The 18,884-nt window shown below is 49.5% G+C and overlaps 1 protein-coding gene across 1 annotated transcript in view; it reads right to left on the reverse strand.

Annotated features, from left to right (window-relative positions):
- Positions 1-18,884, reverse strand: part of LOC144822783 (homeobox expressed in ES cells 1-like) — a 108,023-nt gene that overhangs the window by 62,841 nt on the left and 26,298 nt on the right. The window contains exons 2-4 of the mRNA XM_078680651.1: positions 17,532-17,655; positions 16,289-16,470; positions 15,625-15,726 (exon numbers count right to left, since the gene is read on the reverse strand). Of these exons, the coding sequence (XP_078536777.1) occupies positions 15,625-15,726; positions 16,289-16,470; positions 17,532-17,655 (408 nt within the window). The remainder of the gene's footprint in view (positions 1-15,624; positions 15,727-16,288; positions 16,471-17,531; positions 17,656-18,884) is intronic.

Here is an 18,884-nt window from a genome sequence, read left to right on the forward strand (position 1 = left end):
GGGCCCCCTTTTACTTACCTAAGGTTAGGGTAGGGTAGTCCCAGCGAACCTACAGCCTCTGGGCATCTTCATTTTCTAAATCGTTCTACTTATACCATTTACTTAGTATATGGTTTGTCGTGCCCCTAGGGCACCATTGTAATTTTGTGCAACTTATCGTATTTTTCCTAAGAGATTGTCATGTGCTTAGCCCTCTGATCTCATAAAGAGGTGTTTGTTATTAATAAATATACTGTTTATTTTCATAACAACCTGTGTGGTGTCCTTTCATCTGGTATTCAAGGGGTTATATGTGGTAAAACAGCTGGCTTCACATGCCAAAAGAGTTTAGCCTAAGACTGCTTTGTCCATGCTACCATTAGGATAGCTGGTCTATAAGGTTGACTTACAACCAATCACCATAAGGGTTGTTTGGACTGATACAAGGTGATCACTAGAACTAGTGAGCATTATATATCAGGCCAACTTCTAACATGTACCATAGCATGTTTCCATTCCAGCTGACTATACCCTCCTGTAGAGATGCATTTAAGAGTTCCATTATTCTCAAAAGTATGGAAGTATCAAGCTGTTTAAGCACACGAGAAGGAAGTAAATCACGGGGAGCCAGATTTAATGTTCGCCAAAAGGTGATTAAAGGAGAAAGGTTCCAAGGAGGTCCAGGTTTCCAATTTGCATGAGATTTAGTGTTATTGGCAAGATCTGTCATCACAAGGTCTCGAATGGCATTGGGAATATTCTTAGCCTCTGATAGAGTACCTTTAGAGTTTTTGCTTAGCAGCGCAGAATGTATATGTTTTACTTTATCAGTAAACTAGAGTGCAAGTTCTTTACATTGACTACGGGTAAGAGCAAGGGAAGTTGTCTGGATAGCTCTTTTACCACTTTGAATAGCGTTTTAAAACAATTTTGTGCTTGGAGGATTTTGTGTGAAAAAAACTGCGCGCGCCACTTTACAGAGAGCATGATATTCGCTTAGGTATTTTTTGTTTGTTATTTTGGAATCTTCATTGTAATATTTCCTCCAGCACCTTTCTAACGTTTTACATTTAGACTTTCACAAAGCCCATCTGTCATCCAACCCAGACGTGTATTCTAGGGACAGGCAGAGGCTTAGAATGGTTAAGTAAGAAAATGCCAACTTTTTAAAAGTGGCATTTTTAGACTTGCAATTTAAAAACCAACTGCGCTAAAATATGTGTTTTCAAATTGTGAGTCCCGAGACACCAAACTCCAATTTTCTATCTTCTCCCAATTGGACGATACACTTGTATGATGTTACAAGGCAGCTCCAGTGCTAAACTATGGTAGAGATAGGCCTTGCATGTAGTGAAAACGAATTTAGCAGCTTTTCACTACCAGGACATGTAAAACTCACAAGTACATGTCCTACCCTTTAAATACACTGCACAATGCCCATGAGGCTACTGAGGGCCGACCTTTGGGGAGCCTTACATGCAATAAAAGGGAAGGTTTGGGCCTGGCAAGTGGGTGCACTTGCCAGGTCGAAATGGCAGTTGGAAACTGCACACCCAGGCTGTATAGTGGCAGGCCTGAGACAGGTTTGAAGGGCTACTCCTGTGGGTGGCACAATCAGTGCTGCAGGCCCACTAGTAGCATTTGTTTTACAGGCCCTGGGCACACACAGTGCACAGTACTAGGAACTTGCTAGTAAATCAAATATGCCAACCATGGAGAAACCAAATACCATTACATTTTAGAGACAGAGAACATGCAGTTCAGCACTGTTAGCACTGGTTAGCAATGGTAAAGTGCCCAGAGCCCTAATACCAGCAAAAATGAAGTTCAGCACTCAATCAAAAACGAGAGGTCTGAAGCAAAAAGACAGGGGAAACCACGCCAAAAGATGCCAAGTCTAACACCCAACTTTTAGGGTTATTCAGGAGCTGATCCTTCAGCACCACCACCAGGGTTCAGGACTGAAGGGGCACCACTTAGGGGGAGGAGGGGGTCATGACTCACTCCAGCAGAGACCAGGTGCCGGGTTCAAGGTCTCTAGAGCTTGTTATGCCCCTGTAGCTCACAAAGGAGGCCAGCCAGTAGCCTTTGGAGTCACTCTGGTAGTCATGGGTTCAAGCAGCAAGGCAGGCATCAAGCAGCAGGGCAGACCTCAGAGATTACAAGGCAAGCCTCATGTAGCAGGGCCGTCTACTGGTAGCAGCGATGCAGTCCTCTGGTGCCCCAAATCAGTTCTTCTAATGTCCTCCGCAGGCCCAGGAGTGTTCTTATGAGTTGGTCTGAGGGTCCAATATTTTAACTGGCGTCAGCCTTGAATGTGGGGGAAACTTCTAGGCTACTAACACATCTGGTTCAGGGAAGTTCTTTCCTTTCCCTGCCCAGGCTTCAAGTTGTCTAGGGTGACAAAAGACTGGTATCAAGTTCATTTGTCAGTGTGTTTTGGAGGTATTCCTTTGAAATATAAGTAGGGCAGGGAATAGGTCCGTCCAACCAAAATTGGTAGAATGGCCCATTCTGCCAACATCTAGTCACCCTTTCTCTCACTGTCTGAGAGTAATAGACAAAGACCAACTGCCAAACTATTAACAGTCATTTGACAACAGGCACCAAATGATTGTGACGAGAATATGGGAATTTTCTAAAAGTGGCATTTTCAAAATTGTAATTAAAAATCTGATTGTACCACTGGAGAGGGGCTTAACTCACAATTCGAGACAAAATTTGACATTTCTTCCTGTTCCCAATCAAAAATTAGCACTTATTAAATTTAATAAGTAACCTAATGTTAACCTATGAGTGAGGTAGTTGGCATCGGTATTTCACAGAACAGTGACAGAGATCCCATTTATTGTGACCTGGTTGAAGTGAAGCCTCCCACCATCAGTGATCAAAAGCCCACTCTCTGAATCTATCTCCCAACTAAGGGACATTAGGGGATGTTCTACCACCTGCCCCTGGGGACTACTTCCACCTCAGCCCACATTGGCCTCCTATGTAGAGTTTCCACCATTAGGTGGTTTCTTAGGACAGACAAAGTCCCCCTGCTTGTGTCCTAACTGAGAACAATCAAAGCAGCAGAGTTTGGAAATGAGACAACAGAACCTCCCCCTGTTTTTTCAGAGGAGGCATGGGAACCCTTTCCCCCACCTCACTCTGGGATGTGTCTGTATCATCCTGGATCTCACCCTCACTCTGCGGGGGGTACCTGAACCACTCTTCTTGGGGTCACTCCCAGGTACCTAGTTATGAACCTGGTGGTAAGCCACCGTTCACCTTCTTGGAAAGCTCCCTGGGGGTCAGTGAGCTTCGTATCCACTAGGTGTTGGTGCAGCTCTGTCAAACAATTGTTGAACATGTGCTCTCTGGAAGCCAAACTATACAGACCCTTGTATTCATGACTGTTACTGACCTTCACCCAACCATCCGGTGCCTTGCAAAAGTGACCCATAATTTGCACCCAGGACTGGTAGGGCTGCTTCTGTCTGTCCCTAAACTTCTTCCAATACTTTTCTCAGTGAGACCATATGTCTTGACAAGGGTGTCCTTCATGAGTGGATACCTCTCCTGTTCTCCCTTCCCTACGGCCAACAATGCTTCTCTCCCTTCACTGGGAATGTGCCTCCCAAGACTGGCTCCCCAATCTGTAAGGGACCCTGAGCATCTCCAAGGCAACCTCATAGGCCTCAAACCACTTGTCAATATTATCACCCATAACAAATTTAGGCACCAGGTCTTGGAAATATGGACACTCCGGTCTCCATTGGGCACTAGGGTTTCGCTGCCACTGTTGCTGCTGGAATCTGGCTTTTAGGTCCAGCTCCTGTTTACTCATCTCATGAGCCAACAGAATTTTATTTTACTCTATGGTCAATTTATTTTCATCCAGGGCCCTTATTGCAGCTGCCTCCTCATTGGCAGCCTCCAATTTCAATAAGGCCAACTGCAGGCTAAACTCTTTTTCAACCTTTTTGTCCGCCAGTTCCTCTAAGGACACGATTTAGGGGGACCCACTCTTCCCTGCTCTTGCAAGGGATGCCATTCCTTTGAACAGGTTATCCTCCTCAGGGCTGGGGGAGCACCACTCGGTGGGTAAGACTCACTCCAGCAGATGCCAAGTGCACGGTTTAAGGTTTCCGGTACTTGGTATGTCCCTGTAGCCCTCATAGACCAGCCAACTAGCCCTATGAGTCACTCTGGTAGTCCTGGGTTCAAGCATCAGGGCAGGCATCAAGCGACAGGCCAGTCCTCTGAGGCTACAGATGAAGCCTGAAGCAGCAGGCAGTCCTCTGGTAGCAGCAGGACAGGGCAGTTATCGGATGTACAAGGCCGGCCTCAAGCAGGAAGGCACCCCTCTGGGGTCCAGTGCAGTCCTTCGGGTGACCTCCCCCAAGTCTAGGATTGTACTGAAGAGTTGATCTGAGGGTCCAATATTTATACCAGGCATCAGGCTTTGAAGTGGTAGAAACTTCTAAGCTAACCCCACACCTGGTTCTGGAAAGTTGCTTCCTTCCCCTGCCCAGGCTCCAAGTAGTTTAGGGTGACAAAGAAATTGGCAGTTTAAAACTACACACACAAGCTGCAATTGCAGGCCTGAGGCATGTTTTAATGGCTACTTTAGTGGGTGGCACAATAAGTGCTGCAGGCTCACTAGTAGCATTTAATTTAGAGGCCCTGGGTACATGTAATACCACTTTACTAGGGATTTACAAGTACATTTAATATGCTATTGGGTGTAAGCTAATTTTACCATGTTTACAGGAGAGAGCACATGCATGTTCACACTGGTTAGCAGTGGTAAAGTGCACAGTCCTAATGCCAACAACAACAAAAGTTTAAAAAAAAACAGGAGGGGTGAAGGCAAAAGGTGTGGAGGTGACTCTGCCGAGAGGGACAAGTCCAACATACTCCAATCTTTTCCAACACCTATCCCTAGCCAATTAGCCCACAAAGATCCGTTCAGATGTTACGAACTACTGGAAACTATTCCGGTTTTATCCTTCTAGGGAGGATGATACGAAAATATTCAAGGCAATTTACACGTGCAAAACAAATCCCCAGCTCCTGTGAAATATCATTCAAACAGCACACTCACCCCAAACCCTCATACACAAAGCACCCTCTGAAGCGGAAGGGAGGAGATGTTTCCAAGAAGGTCAGTTGGCGCCTCTCCAAGGGCGCAGCGAGAGAGTGAGTTAACTCATCTGCCCCAGCACAGGTGAAAGGCAGGTGCCCCCTGCACTCGCTAACAGCCTCCAAACACTTTGCTGAGTGGGCAGTGTCAACCCAGCCTACTGGGGAAGCAGAGGAAAAAGATTCTAGGCCAAAGTGATATTAAGGTGTGAGGCCACAAGAGATGAGGAGAGGAAGATATAAGATGAGGGAGAGAGTGGGAAGGGAAGGGAAAGGGGTGTAAGGAAGCGGTAATGAAAGAGTGGTGTGAAGAAGAGCGTGAAAGAGCGGTGTAAGGGAGTGTGGTGAAAGAGAAGAAGGAGGTAGGAATCGAGATAAAAGAGAACGAGATGGAAGGGAGTGAGATAAGAGGTGAGAAGGAAGGGAGAGGAATCCGATGGAAAGATACACTTGGAGAGGAATGCAAGGAAGAGACTTCTGGAAGGGATAGGTATGGATTGGGGATGAGACAAGGAAGAGAGTTAAGTAGAAGAGTGCACTGTCAGGAGCTTGAAAGGATTGGAACAGAGAAACATTGAGGAGGACGAAAGATGGGGAGTGAGAGAGACTGCCAGGGAAGAGTGCGAGGTGGACATTAATGAAGGGGAGAGGGGTGCGGGAGCTGGAAGGGACGGGCATGGAGGGGAGAGAGCCGAGACGGAGAGATGGGCGGCAATGAGCTAGGAAGGGGCAGAGGTAAGAGGTGGGTGGGAGAGGGTTGGGGAGAACTAGGGTGGGGAGAGAGGGAAGGGACCGAGTAGTGGAGGGAGAGAGACGTGCGGCAGAGAGCGAGGAAGGGAGCCAGAGACGGGGACGGGTTTCCCATGGAGGAGGAATGCTGTCTGTGTTCTGTCACCTCCTGCGCACATGCTTTGCGGTTGGACGAGGCCGCGGAGAAGGCGTGTGTGTGCAGAGCGGGCTGTCAGGGCGCGCAGCTCCCCGTTTAATTATTCCAATCCCTCCCACCCCCCGCGGCCCCCCGGGCCCCTGGGCCGGTACCCTCTGGTGAAAGGTGCTTTTGTCAGCTCCCACAGACCGGCTCCAGGCCCGTTTCCGTTGGAAACCTCTGCTTATTTATACAGGAAGGTCTCCGCGCACACACTCAGCCGAAGCAAAGGAGTGATTCACAGAGCTGGCCAATGTCGACCCCAGAGCTGGCAGGCGGGGGCGCGGCCGGAGGAGCAGAGAGGGGCACGGTGACCGCCAGGGCCGCCGAGTCCACAGAGGGAACCCGACTGCACCCCAGAGCCAAGGCCGGGGCCGAGGAGAGGGCCCGCAGGGACCGGCGGCTGCCACACCGAGAGGCCAACACCGTGCCAGGCGAGCAGGGGGCACGGAGTGAGGGCAGCTGCCAGCGTCACAGAAGGCCTGACAAGAAAGCGGGTCACGCGGGCACAGGCCGCAGCAACGAAGGACTGTTTACTCAGACAGGGTGCAAGAGAGCCGCAGTCAGTTGAAACCAACTGAGCTGCCCACTGCACACCAGGTCACACAGGGAATGGAGAACGGACAACTCCAACTCCACAGGCACATAGAAGCCAGGCTCACCAAATGTAGGGTGGGGCCCAGGTCATGTAGGCAGTTCCATGGGGATGAGTAATGAAGAGCGGGCCTTTACTCACCACCATGGTGGACCATGGAAAAGATCATGGAATAAAACAACTCACAGTAAATCAAGAACAATAAATAAGCAAAGTATTTATTAATCCTGTGTAGCGCCAACCAACGAGTGCTGGACGCACAGGCTTGTCAACTCTTGATCCGCGCAAGCAGGAAACAAGTCCTAATAACAACAGGAGAGAGAACAATTATAGTAGACCATTATGCATCAGTCACCTGATCACAAGAATGACTGCCACAACCATATCACGCCCTCCTTACTTGATGTGAGGTAAAAACCTAGTAATGTGTGTTTTATATGAAGTTTCCAACTTCTAAAGTAAATGTCCAGCCTTGAATACTATAATGCTTGGGTACTAACGTATGAGAAATGAGAGATGGCTTTGAATTCGAGACTTATATGTTCCTGACACCCCACCTTAGTCCCCTTTAGAAATACTGCTCACCCTCTTTCACCTTGTCATTCTCGAAGAAGGTGCATGGCAATACAAGAGCCTCGCACACGTTCAGCCTGTAAACAACGTGAAGGTCACTGCCCAACCCTTGCTGGGGCCCAAGCACCACTAGCCCTCAAAACCTTGTGCCTATGTACATACAGCTGCAAGCTGCACACCAGCCCATGCTGAGCTTACCAGATGAGCCGAAGTCACTGGATGCAAGCTGCACACCAGGCCATGCTGAGATCACCAGATGACTCGATGTCACCAGCTGCAAGCGGCACACGTGCCCCTGCTAAACCTACCAGATGCCTATGTACATACACCTGGAAGCTGCACACCAGCCCATGCTGAGTTTACCAGATTACTCGATGTCACCAGCTGCAAGCTGCACACCAGCCCATGCTAAGCTTACCAGATGAGCCGAAGTCACCGGATGCAAGCTGCACACCAGCCCATGCTGAGCTTACCAGATGAGCCGAAGTCACCTGATGCAAGCTGCACACCAGCCCATGCTGAGCTTACCAGATGACTCGATGGCACCGGATGCAAGTTGCACACCAGCCCATGCTGAGCTTACCAGATGACTCGATGTCACCAGCTGCAAGCTGCACACCAGCCCGTGCTGAGTTTACCAGATGAGCCGAAGTCACCGGATGCAAGCTGCACACCAGCCCATGCTAAGCTTACAAGATGAGCCGAAGTCACTGGATGCAAGCTGCACACCAGGCCATGCTGAGATCACCAGATGACTCGATGTCACCAGCTGCAAGCGGCACACGTGCCCCTGCTAAACCTACCAGATGCCTATGTACATACACCTGCAAGCTGCACACCAGCCTATGCTGAGATCACCAGATGACTCGATGTCACCAGCTGCAAGCGGCACACGTGCCCCTGCTAAACCTACCAGATGCCTATGTACATACACCTGCAAGCTACACACCAGCCCATGCTGAGTTTACCAGATTACTCGATGTCACCAGCTGCAACTGCACACCAGCCCATGCTAAGCTTACCAGATGAGCCGAAGTCACCGGATGCAAGCTGCACACCAGCCCATGCTAAGCTTACCAGATGAGCCGAAGTCACCGGATGCAAGCTGCACACCAGCCCATGCTGAGCTTACCAGATGACTCGATGTCACCAGCTGCAACTGCACACCAGCCCATGCTAAGCTTACAAGATGAGCCGAAGTCACCTGATGCAAGCTGCGCACCAGCCCATGCTGAGCTTACCAGATGAGCCAAAGTCACCTGCTGCAAGCTGCACACCAGCCCATGCTGAGCTTAGCAGCTGAGCCGAAGTCAACGGATGCAAGCTGCGCACCAGCCCATGCTGAGCTTACCAGATGACTCGATGTCACCAGCTGCAACTGCACACCAGCCCATGCTAAGCTTACAAGATGAGCCGAAGTCACCTGATGCAAGCTGCGCACCAGCCCATGCTGAGCTTACCAGATGAGCCAAAGTCACCTGCTGCAAGCTGCACACCAGCCCATGCTGAGCTTAGCAGCTGAGCCGAAGTCAACGGATGCAAGCTGCGCACCAGCCCATGCTGAGCTTACCAGATGACTCGATGTCAACAGCTGCAAGCTACACACCAGCCCATGCTAGGCGTACCAGTCGACTCCATGTCACCCCTATGTACATACAGCTGCAAGTTGCATATAAGCCCATACTAAGCTTACCAGATGCCTCCATGTCACCAGCTCCAAGCAGCACACCCGCCCATGATAAGCTTACCAGATGACTCCATGTCACCAGCTGCAAGCTTACCAGATGAGCCGATGTTACTGGATGCAAGCTGCACACCAGCCCATGCTGAGCTAACCAGATTACTCGATGTCACCAGCTGCAAGCTGCACACTAACCCATGCTGCGCTTACCAGATGAGCCGAAGTCACCTGATGCAAGCTGCACACCAGCCCATTCTGAGCTTACCAGATAACTTGATGGCACCTGATGCAAGCTGCACACCAGCTCATGCTAAGCTTACCAGATGACTCCATGTCACCAGCTGCAAGCTTACCAGAGGAGCCGATGTCACTGGATGCAAGCTGCACACCAGCCCATGCTGAGCTTACCAGATGACTCGATTGCACCGGATGCAAGTTGCACAGCAGCCCATGCTGAGCTAACCAGATTACTTGATGTCACCAGCTGCAAGCTACACAGCAGCCTAAGCTAAGATTGCCTGAAGACTCGATGTTACCAGCTGCAAGCTGCACACAAGCCCATGCTGAGCTTACCAGATGAGCCGAAGTCACTGGATGCAAGCTGCACACCAGCCCATGCTGAGCTTACCAGATGACTCGATGTTACCAGCTGCAAGCTGCACACCAGCCGATGCTAAACTTACCAGATGGCTCGATGTCACCAACTGCAAGCGGCACACGCACCTATGCTAAACCTACCAGATACCTATGTACATACAGCTGCAAGCTGCATATCAGCCCATGCATAGCTTACCAAATGACTCAATGTCACCAGCTGCAAGCTACACACCAGCCCCTGCTAAGCTCACCAGATGCCTCCATGTCACCAGCTCCAAGCTGTACACCCGCACATGATAAGCTTACCAAATGACTTCATGTCACCAGCTCCAAGCTGCACACCCGCTCATCCTAAGCTTACTAGATGACTCCATCACCACCTGCAAGCTGCATACCAGCCCATGCTGAGCTAACCAGACGACTTCAAGTCACCAGTTGCAAGCTGCACACCAGCCCATGCTGTGCTAACCAGACAACTTCAAGTCACCAGTTGCCAGCTGAACACCAGCCCATGCTAAGCTTACCAGACGGCTGGATGTCACTAGCTGCAAGCTGCACTACAGCCATGCGAAGCTTACCAGATGACTTGATGTCACCAGCTGCAAGCTGAACACCAGCTCATGCTAAGCTTACCAGACGACTCAATGTCACCAGCTGCAAGCTGCACTCCAGCCCATGCTAAGCTTACCAGATGCCTATGTACATACAGCTGAAATCTGCACACAAGCCCATGCTAAGCTTACAAGATTTTTATCAAACAACATTGGTCCCCAATATTGGAAACTTTCAGCACAAAATGAAATATAGACAGAGTCAATCTATATTTTAGAAAGACATGTCCAGCCGGACAGTGGTCTTTCAGAGATTTTACTCAAGAATCATGTATTTAAATCACACAAAGTACCTTCCAACAATCAGCCAGTGTGGACCACAAGCCTGTGTCCAGTACTAACAGAGCAGGTACATAGGGTTGATGTAAACAGCAAAGAAGGGCTTTATAAGGCAAAGCAAGTTACTCTACCAACAATACAATTGTACAGAGTATCACAACTAAGCACTTCACATCCTATAGTAATCACAGTTTAGTTTTAGTGCTTATAAGGTCGACGGCGTTTCGGACCCTTAGTAAATCACAGGATCCATCATCAGGACAAATACAATGAAAAGCCTTAAAAATTTTTAAGCCTCTAAATGCCTAAAGGGGGGAAAAGGAAATATTCACATTAAGTTACATGAACAATGTCTACAGAGTTAAAAAAGGTGACTTGTGGGTGACCGATGAGCAATGCAACACTAGTAAGGTGTACAGGATTTATGAGTGAACTGAGGTGGTGTGCACGATACCCTATTAGGGTTGTAGTGCTAGTTTAGGGTAACCCACAAATAATTGTGGAATTGCCACAGGGTGCTCATGACCTTGTGCAAGGACGGTGATGAACGGGGAGAATGTTAATGTGGGCGGACTACGTGGTTGAGTCCGTCGTGATTTGTAATAATAACGCAGAAGGGAAGGGCGGACCTCGTGTCAATACGGTAGTGAAAGTGCTAAGTGAGGCGGACTACGTGGTCGAGTCCGTCGTGGCTTAAAACAATACCGCAGTGATTTCAGGAAAGGGTTGACAGTTAGTCGGTGAAATGGGGAGAGTCACAATTGGCAGCTTACTGCTTACCGGAGTGCCTCAAGGGATAGAGGCTAGATCCGAGGGTACCGGATGCAGACACGTCCACCCTAAATAAACAGAATAGAGTGATGAGTAACGCGGCCATCGAGTGGGGGGGCCCGAGGGTGAATGGGGAAGATTCTATCTTACCACAGTCGGGCGGCGGGAGCCGCGGTAATCTGTGGTGTTCGTCGGCTGCCAGGGGACCTGGGGGTCAAAAGGGAATAACTCAGGTATAGCGATGAACGGGGGAGGGCACGAATGTCGGGGATCGATGGAATCAACTTACCGGATCAGTCGGTAAAGAATCTCTCTTCCTGGCGTGCTCACAGAGAAGTGGCATGGCAAGCAATATAATTGCTTGTGATTGGTCAGAGGAAGGGAGGGGGCATAAAAATAAAGGAAGGACTCCCATAGGCGCCTATGGGAGTCCTTCCTTTATTTTTTCATCGCTATACCTGAGTTATTCCCTTTTGACCCCCAGGTCCCCTGGCAGCCTACCGTATTGACACGAGGTCCGCCCTTCCCTTCTGCGTTATTGTTACAAATCACGACGGACGCAACCACGTAGTCCGCCCACATTAACATTCTCCCCGTTCATCACCGTCCTTGCACAAGGTCATGAGCACCCTGTGGCAATTCCACAATTATTCGTGGGTTACCCTAAACTAGCACTACAACCCTAATAGGGTATCGTGCACACCACCTCAGTTCACTCATAAATCCTGTACACCTTACTAGTGTTGCATTGCTCATCGGTCACCCACAAGTCACCTTTTTTAACTCTGTAGACATTGTTCATGTAACTTAATGTGAATATTTCCTTTTCCCCCCTTTAGGCATTTAGAGGCTTAAAAAACTTTAAGGCTTTTCATTGTATTTGTCCTGATGATGGATCCTGTGATTTACTAAGGGTCCGAAACGCCGTCGACCTTATAAGCACCAAAACTAAACTGTGATTACTATAGGATGTGAAGTGCTTAGTTGTGATACTCTGTACAATTGTATTGTTGGTAGAGTAACTTGCTTTGCCTTATAAAGCCCTTCTTTGCTGTTTACATCAACCCTATGTACCTGCTCTGTTAGTACTGGACACAGGCTTGTGGTCCACACTGGCTGATTGTTGGAAGGTACTTCGTGTGATTTAAATACATGAATCTTGAGTAAAATCTCTGAAAGACCACTGTCCGGCTGGACATGTCTTTCTAAAATATAGATTGACTCTGTCTATATTTCATTTTGTGCTGAAAGTTTCCAATGTTGGGGACCAATGTCGTTTGATAAAAGTATGCTCCCCGAGGTCCCTGCTGACTAATATTGGGGTCCCTTGTTGTTGTTGAATTAAGCTTACAAGATGACTTAATGTAAATAGCTGCAAGCTACGCACCATCCCATGCTAAGCTTACTAGACAACTTGATTTTACCAGCTACAAGCTGCACACCAGCCGATGCTAAGCTTACCAGAGGATTCGATGTCAGCTGGACTCCAGCCCATGCTAAGCTTACCAGATGACTCGATGTCACCAGCCATGCTAAGCTTTCCAGATGACGCAATGCCACCAGCTGAAAGCTGCACCCCAGACCATGCTAAGCCTACCAGATGACTCCATGTCAAAAGCTACAAGCTGCACACCAGCTAATTCGCCAGATAACTCGATGTCACCGGCTGAAAACTGCACACCAACCCACGCTAAGTTAACCAGATGACTCAATGTTACAAGCTGCACACCAGCCCATGCAAAGCTTAACATATGACTCCATGTCTCCAGCTGCGAGCTGCACACCAGCTCATGCTAAGCTTAACAGATGACACAATGTCACCAGCTGCAAGCTGCACACCAGCCGAGACTAAGGTTACGGGATGACTCAATGTCACCTCTATGTGCATACAGCTGCAAGCTGCACACCAGCCCATTCTAAGCTTACCAGATGTCTCGATGTCACCAGCTGCAGGCTGCTCACCAGCCCATGTTAAGCTTAACCGATGACTCCATGTCACCAGCTGCAGACTGCACACCAGCCCATGCTAAGCTTAACCGATGACTCCATGTCACCAGCTGCAGGCTGCACACCAGCCCATGCTAAGCTCACCAGATGACTCGATGTCGCCAGCTGCAAGCTACACACCAGTCCATTCTAAGCTCAACAGATGACTCGATGTCACCAGCTGCCGGCTGCACTGCAGCCCAAGCTAAGCTTACCAGACAAACGGATGTCACCAAGGACGCAATGCTCCAGTCTTAAGACTTTTCTTTTATGAATTGTTGTTTTCAGGCTTCTTAATTACATCAGCTTGAAGGAAGTGACCCGAATCAGGACACCCGGGTCACTTGCGACCTCCTCTAAGCCTTCCAAGAAATGAAGAGTCGGTGACGCAGTAGAGAATACAAACCAACGGCAACATTTAGGAAAAATGTAAGATTTTCACGCAAGTGTAGAAAAAATGAAATCTGAACAAATTGTGAAGTTTTCTTTTGGCGTTTGGAAAGGTTCCAAAAGAAAAATTAAATTTCACATAGGACAAGACAAGGGTGTAAAAAAATTGAAGCAGTAATGAAAAAGGTCTGCTAAAGCTTTATTTCAGAACTACTCAAAGGATCTTTACGGTTGGTGCAATATGATTTTTTTCCGAGAATGGCCGTAATACTCAAGGAATTATGTTCAATTATGAAGACTAAGTCGAAACCAAACACTCTTCATTACTGATCAACAGGATATGGATGTATGACAGAGGCAAGCATGGCTAAACCACACGTGCCTCTACCTCGCGGCCCTAACCATGAATGCATTGGAACCACGCATTCCTTCACCATGCGCGCGTTTCCCATGCACGCCTTTACCACACAATTTCGTGGTAAAGACATGATTGGTAAAGGGATATGCCTGGTAAAGATTACCACTACCCTGACCCCCTCCCCCACCTTAAGCCCTAAAATCCAACCCCCCTCCTCGCCCCACCCTAAGGCCAAAAACCTGCCGATAAATCTACCCCTTCTCCTCCCTTTGCCCTGAGGCCTAAAACCATGCCCCCTACCATAAACTACACCAGCCCCGCGTCCTGAGCCCTAATACTTACCCTTGTGCTGTCCATAAAACTACACCAACCCCTTTCACTGTCCTGAGGCCCAAAACCCTGCCCCCAATTGAAACAACTAACCAATCCCTCTGCCCTGAGCCCTACAACCGCCCCACTCCTTACAACGTCCTCACAAAACCTAGCCCCAGCCCTTAAAACTAATCCAACCCCCTCCCCCGAGCTCTAAAACCCTGCCCTCCATCCAAAAAGTACTGTGACCCCCTCGCCCTCAGACCTAACAGCAACCCCAACCCTAAAAACTACTCCCACTAAACCCAACCATCCTGAACACTAGACCACGTGTTTCACTGAGGGTGAAAACATCCATGAGCTTTCTAAAGGCATATCAGTAGCCTTAGGATCATACAAGCAACCTTCAGTTGCATGAGAAACAAGCCTTTACAATGCAATGGTCTCGGCATTATTAAAGGTAGAGCTATTTGCATTGCTCATTATTTATTTTTAATTTTAATCATAAATAAATGGCATTGTCATTTACATTGCCAATAGCTTAATCGTTAAATAAATGGCATTGTCATTTACAATGCCAATAGCTTAATAGCTCGCAAATGCATGACCTATTGCATTTACACCCACACAGAGCCACCCACACAAAGCCACCCACACACACAGAGCCACACACACACACACAGAGCCACACACACACACAACCCCACACACACACTCAGAGCCACACACACACCCAGAGCCACACACACACCCAGAGCCACACACACAGGAGAGCAAGCACAGCGAGGGGGTAGGGAAGCAAACACAGCGAGGGGGCAGGGAAGCAAGCACAGCCAGGGGGCAGGGAAAGAAAGCACAACCAGGGGGCAGGGAAGCAAGCACAGCCAGGGGGCAGGGAAGCAAGTACAGCCAGGGGGCAGGGAAGCAAGCACAGCCAGGGGGCAGGGAAGCAAGCACAGCCAGGGGGCAGGGAAGCAAGCACAGCCAGGGGGCAGGGAGGCATGCACAGCCAGGGGGCAGGGAAGCAAGCACAGCCAGGGGGCAGGGAAGCAAGCACAGCCAGGGGGCAGGGGAGCAAGCATAGCCAGGGGGCAGGGAAGCATGCACAGCTAAGGGGCAGGAGAGCAAGCACAGCCAGGGGGCAGGAGAGCAAGCACGGGCAGGAGAGCAAGCTCAGCCAGGAGAGCAAGCACAGCCAGGAGAGCAAGCACAGCCAAGAGAGCAAGCACAGCCAGGAGAGCAAGCACAGCCAGGGGAGCAAGCACAACGAGGAACAGCGTGGGTGGGGACACCAGCACAACGAGGAACAGCGTGGATGGGTGGGTGGGTGGGGACACCAGCACAACGAGGAACAGCGTGATTTATAATTTGATTTCAGGTCAAAAACAAACCTCAATGAAGCCACTACATAATGCTACAGAGAGAGGATGGGTTTACCTGGATTTGGTCCTCGTCCAAATCTAGCTTTTCGGCCAGCTCCTCTCGGATGTCAATGCCGGGATACGAGTTCAGCCTGAAAATGTTCTCCAGAGTTTCAATCTGCGGAAGAGGAATCAATGTGTTACCTTCAATTCTACCGCTTAAAGTAATTTCGAATTACAAAAGCCGCAGCGGTGAAAGGCTCTTGTGACCCAAAAGATAGAGTGCAGCTCAAGGCATCTGTTACCACCAAGTTATAAACATCTGTAAACACTGCACATGGTAAACGGTTTAGGATGTTTTTAAACGATATCCAGATTTTAAACTACAGTTACATGGACTCTGATATGTCACTGGCTTTGGAATCTAGTGGGCCGAAGTTATGATCAAGCGGCTACATTTCAGATTGCATGCTAGGGGACTCCTTTTTTTTCCCCACCTGACCACATCACTTTGTATCCTTGTGAATCGACTTCAGTCAACATCCGGTAGTGTCTAGCGACAATACAGTTTACGTGCGCGCTATTCAAGAGCGATAACACATCCTTTGAAAGGTTAAAACGGGACCCATTTTATTATGCAATCCACTTTTGGGTATATTATTTACGCGCCTTATGCTGTACACTATGCACGTTCAGTTTACTATAATAATATTCCCACCCTTTGCTCCTGGCGGACCCACCTGGCTTCTGATGAAGGCTGTCCGCGGCCTCCGGCCTCGGTACCAGCTGATACCCCTCTCTGTGGCTGGACTCTGCTTCTCTTCGCCCGCACTCCTTTCTTTGAGCTCCAGGCGATCCCCGCCCTGCAGGGGGCTTTTACACGACATCTCGAGAAGGCGGATGTAGGGACTGCCCAATGCCACTGAGGAAACAGAACAAGACAGCCAATGTAAGTAACAGAGCAACAACGCCGAGGTGGAAGGGGACTCGAATACTCCCGTCAAGTCAGACAACATAACGATAATAACACGCACCACACATCGAATACAGAGTATGGAGCTAGGTAACACCATACCAACATACCAATAAAACAGCCCAACAGATAATTCTGATAATCATTTTCAATTCACTGTTTTGAAGCAATCGCCCCCTCCCCTTCTGGTGCATTAGATGTAATGGGATTGGTGTAATCTGAACTATTGGCACATCGACCACAAACGCACTTATTCCATAAACGGAGTCTTTTATATAGGCCCTACCACAGTGTGTATAGCCTCCTGGTGCAGAGAGAACAGAAGTCATGTTTGCCCAGCACAATGTGTTATCAAATACGAGGAAACATCAAGGCCTCACTTTAGAACTTTCCTATCTCAAGTTCTGGCATTCATACACAAGACACACTGCACTTTGGTTCTGTGCTTCCCGTATTGCCCCTTTTCCAGGTCAGATGCTAAGAGTGACGCCGGAAGTGCCTGGGAGATGGAACCTCTGATAATAGGACCTGCAGCCTTGCACACAACTCAGGGCCACAGTTTCAACGCCCAACCTGAAAAAGTACCCATATCTGTTGGGTTACCATTTGTGTAATCACGTTGTAATGGCAGGCTCTCCGGATTAAAAAAAACACACACACACACTGCATGGGGCACATTAATAGCCAAACCTGATAATTATTCACACACAATTAACCCATAATTATTCACATACCGGCAACACTCCGGGAATGAAAAGCAAAGTTAAGAATTGCATATTTTGACAGTAGCATATTTTGAATTTACATTTCTTCTTATTCTAAAGTCAGGATTTGACAGCCAGTATGTTATTCTGACTGGCTCAATTTCTGCTATCAACACGAGTCTGAAGGCAGAGAGCAGTTAGCTGAAAAGTGCAGATCTCGATACAGGTGCTCCTAAGAATATAGGATCAGGCTCGACGTCTGTACAGAAGATAGACCACAATGCATAAGAGTATGAACTGATATACCAGGGCTGGTGCCAGGATCCAGCCAGGGCCGATGAGGCTTGAGGACAGCTGCTGGCTCCTTGTCCAGTCCCAGAATCCTTTCGATGGTGAAGGTGCACCCGGATGGCTTGGGACCCTCTGTGCCCTTTTGCAGCACGGGACGGAAGGCGCCAGCAGGATCAGTCAGCTGTCTTCTCGGCGGCGGCGGGCAGCTCCAGGGCTCCAAATCACGCCCAACGCTACTGCCGCGCCACCGCCCACTCCAGCACTCGCAGTCACACTCCGGACTCCCCCTCACCTCTGCCTGGCGATTGCCAAGCCATCCCGCTGCGCAGATGCACCCGCTCCTCCCGTGGCCGGCGCCGTCCGCCTGTGCTGCAACGTGCCCCCCCGGGAGTCAATATCTGCCGTCAGACCCCTGGTGTCTGATCTCTAATCCTATGTGCCAGCGATTGCTCCCTCGCCCTCCTCGGGCTTTTTGGCAGTGCGACCGAGCGGCCGGGGCAGTTTCAGCAACTCCAGCGCCCCAGCCCCAGATGCAGACGGCCGCGGTCCACTCTATTTGTAACCGCTGCACTGAATCGGGTCCCGTGACGCCGCCCGATCCCGTGCAAAGCGGGGGCTGTCTGCGGCAGCCTGATCTCTGCGCCGCACCGCACCACAGCCTGTCCTTCTTCCTTCGACACAGTCCGGGGATCCAACCACTCGCCGGTACCTCAAAGCCCAGAGCTGGACCACGGCGTCAACACCCCTTAGCTGCGGTACTATGTCCGACCGCCCTCTCCGCCAGCTCAGGTCTCCATGGCTGCCGGACCCTCAGCCAGGCCCACAGTGTAACACGGTCCCAGGGCCTCGGGTCCCCACAGTGCAAACAGGACAAAAAAAATGGCGGCCGCAAACATCGAAACTATTCGGATTCGGGGGCGTGTTTAGGCGTTCTGAGTGACGGGTGACATCACAGGGCGAAAGAACGCCAAAAACACGCCCCCGAATCCGAAAGAGACGGGGTACATTGGAGTGACTCTCCTCTCCTCCAATGGCTGGCCTCCGTTTAGGAAGCCAGCCAATGGAAAAGAGGTAGAGGAGAGAGGCGGGTTCCAAGCCCCGTCTAAAAATCATTAAATCTCCGACCAAAGACTGCGCAAGCGCAGCCTTTAGGTCCTCGACCTAAAAAAGTAAACCAGTTGTGTGCTTGTTACTAGTTGTGGTCACTTAAGTTCCACTGTGTAACGTCCATGCATGATTACTAGGGAGCCATGGGCGCCTCACAGATAACTGAGAAAGATCCATCTTCCATAGACTCTCTACAGCAGTTCATCAGAAGCACATAAACTAAAGACTTCTATAAGCATCTGCAACCATTTAATTCATTTC

This window comes from Lissotriton helveticus, chromosome 3_1 (genome assembly GCF_964261635.1).
Source record: "Lissotriton helveticus chromosome 3_1, aLisHel1.1, whole genome shotgun sequence".
Taxonomy (NCBI): Eukaryota; Metazoa; Chordata; class Amphibia; order Caudata; family Salamandridae; genus Lissotriton; species Lissotriton helveticus.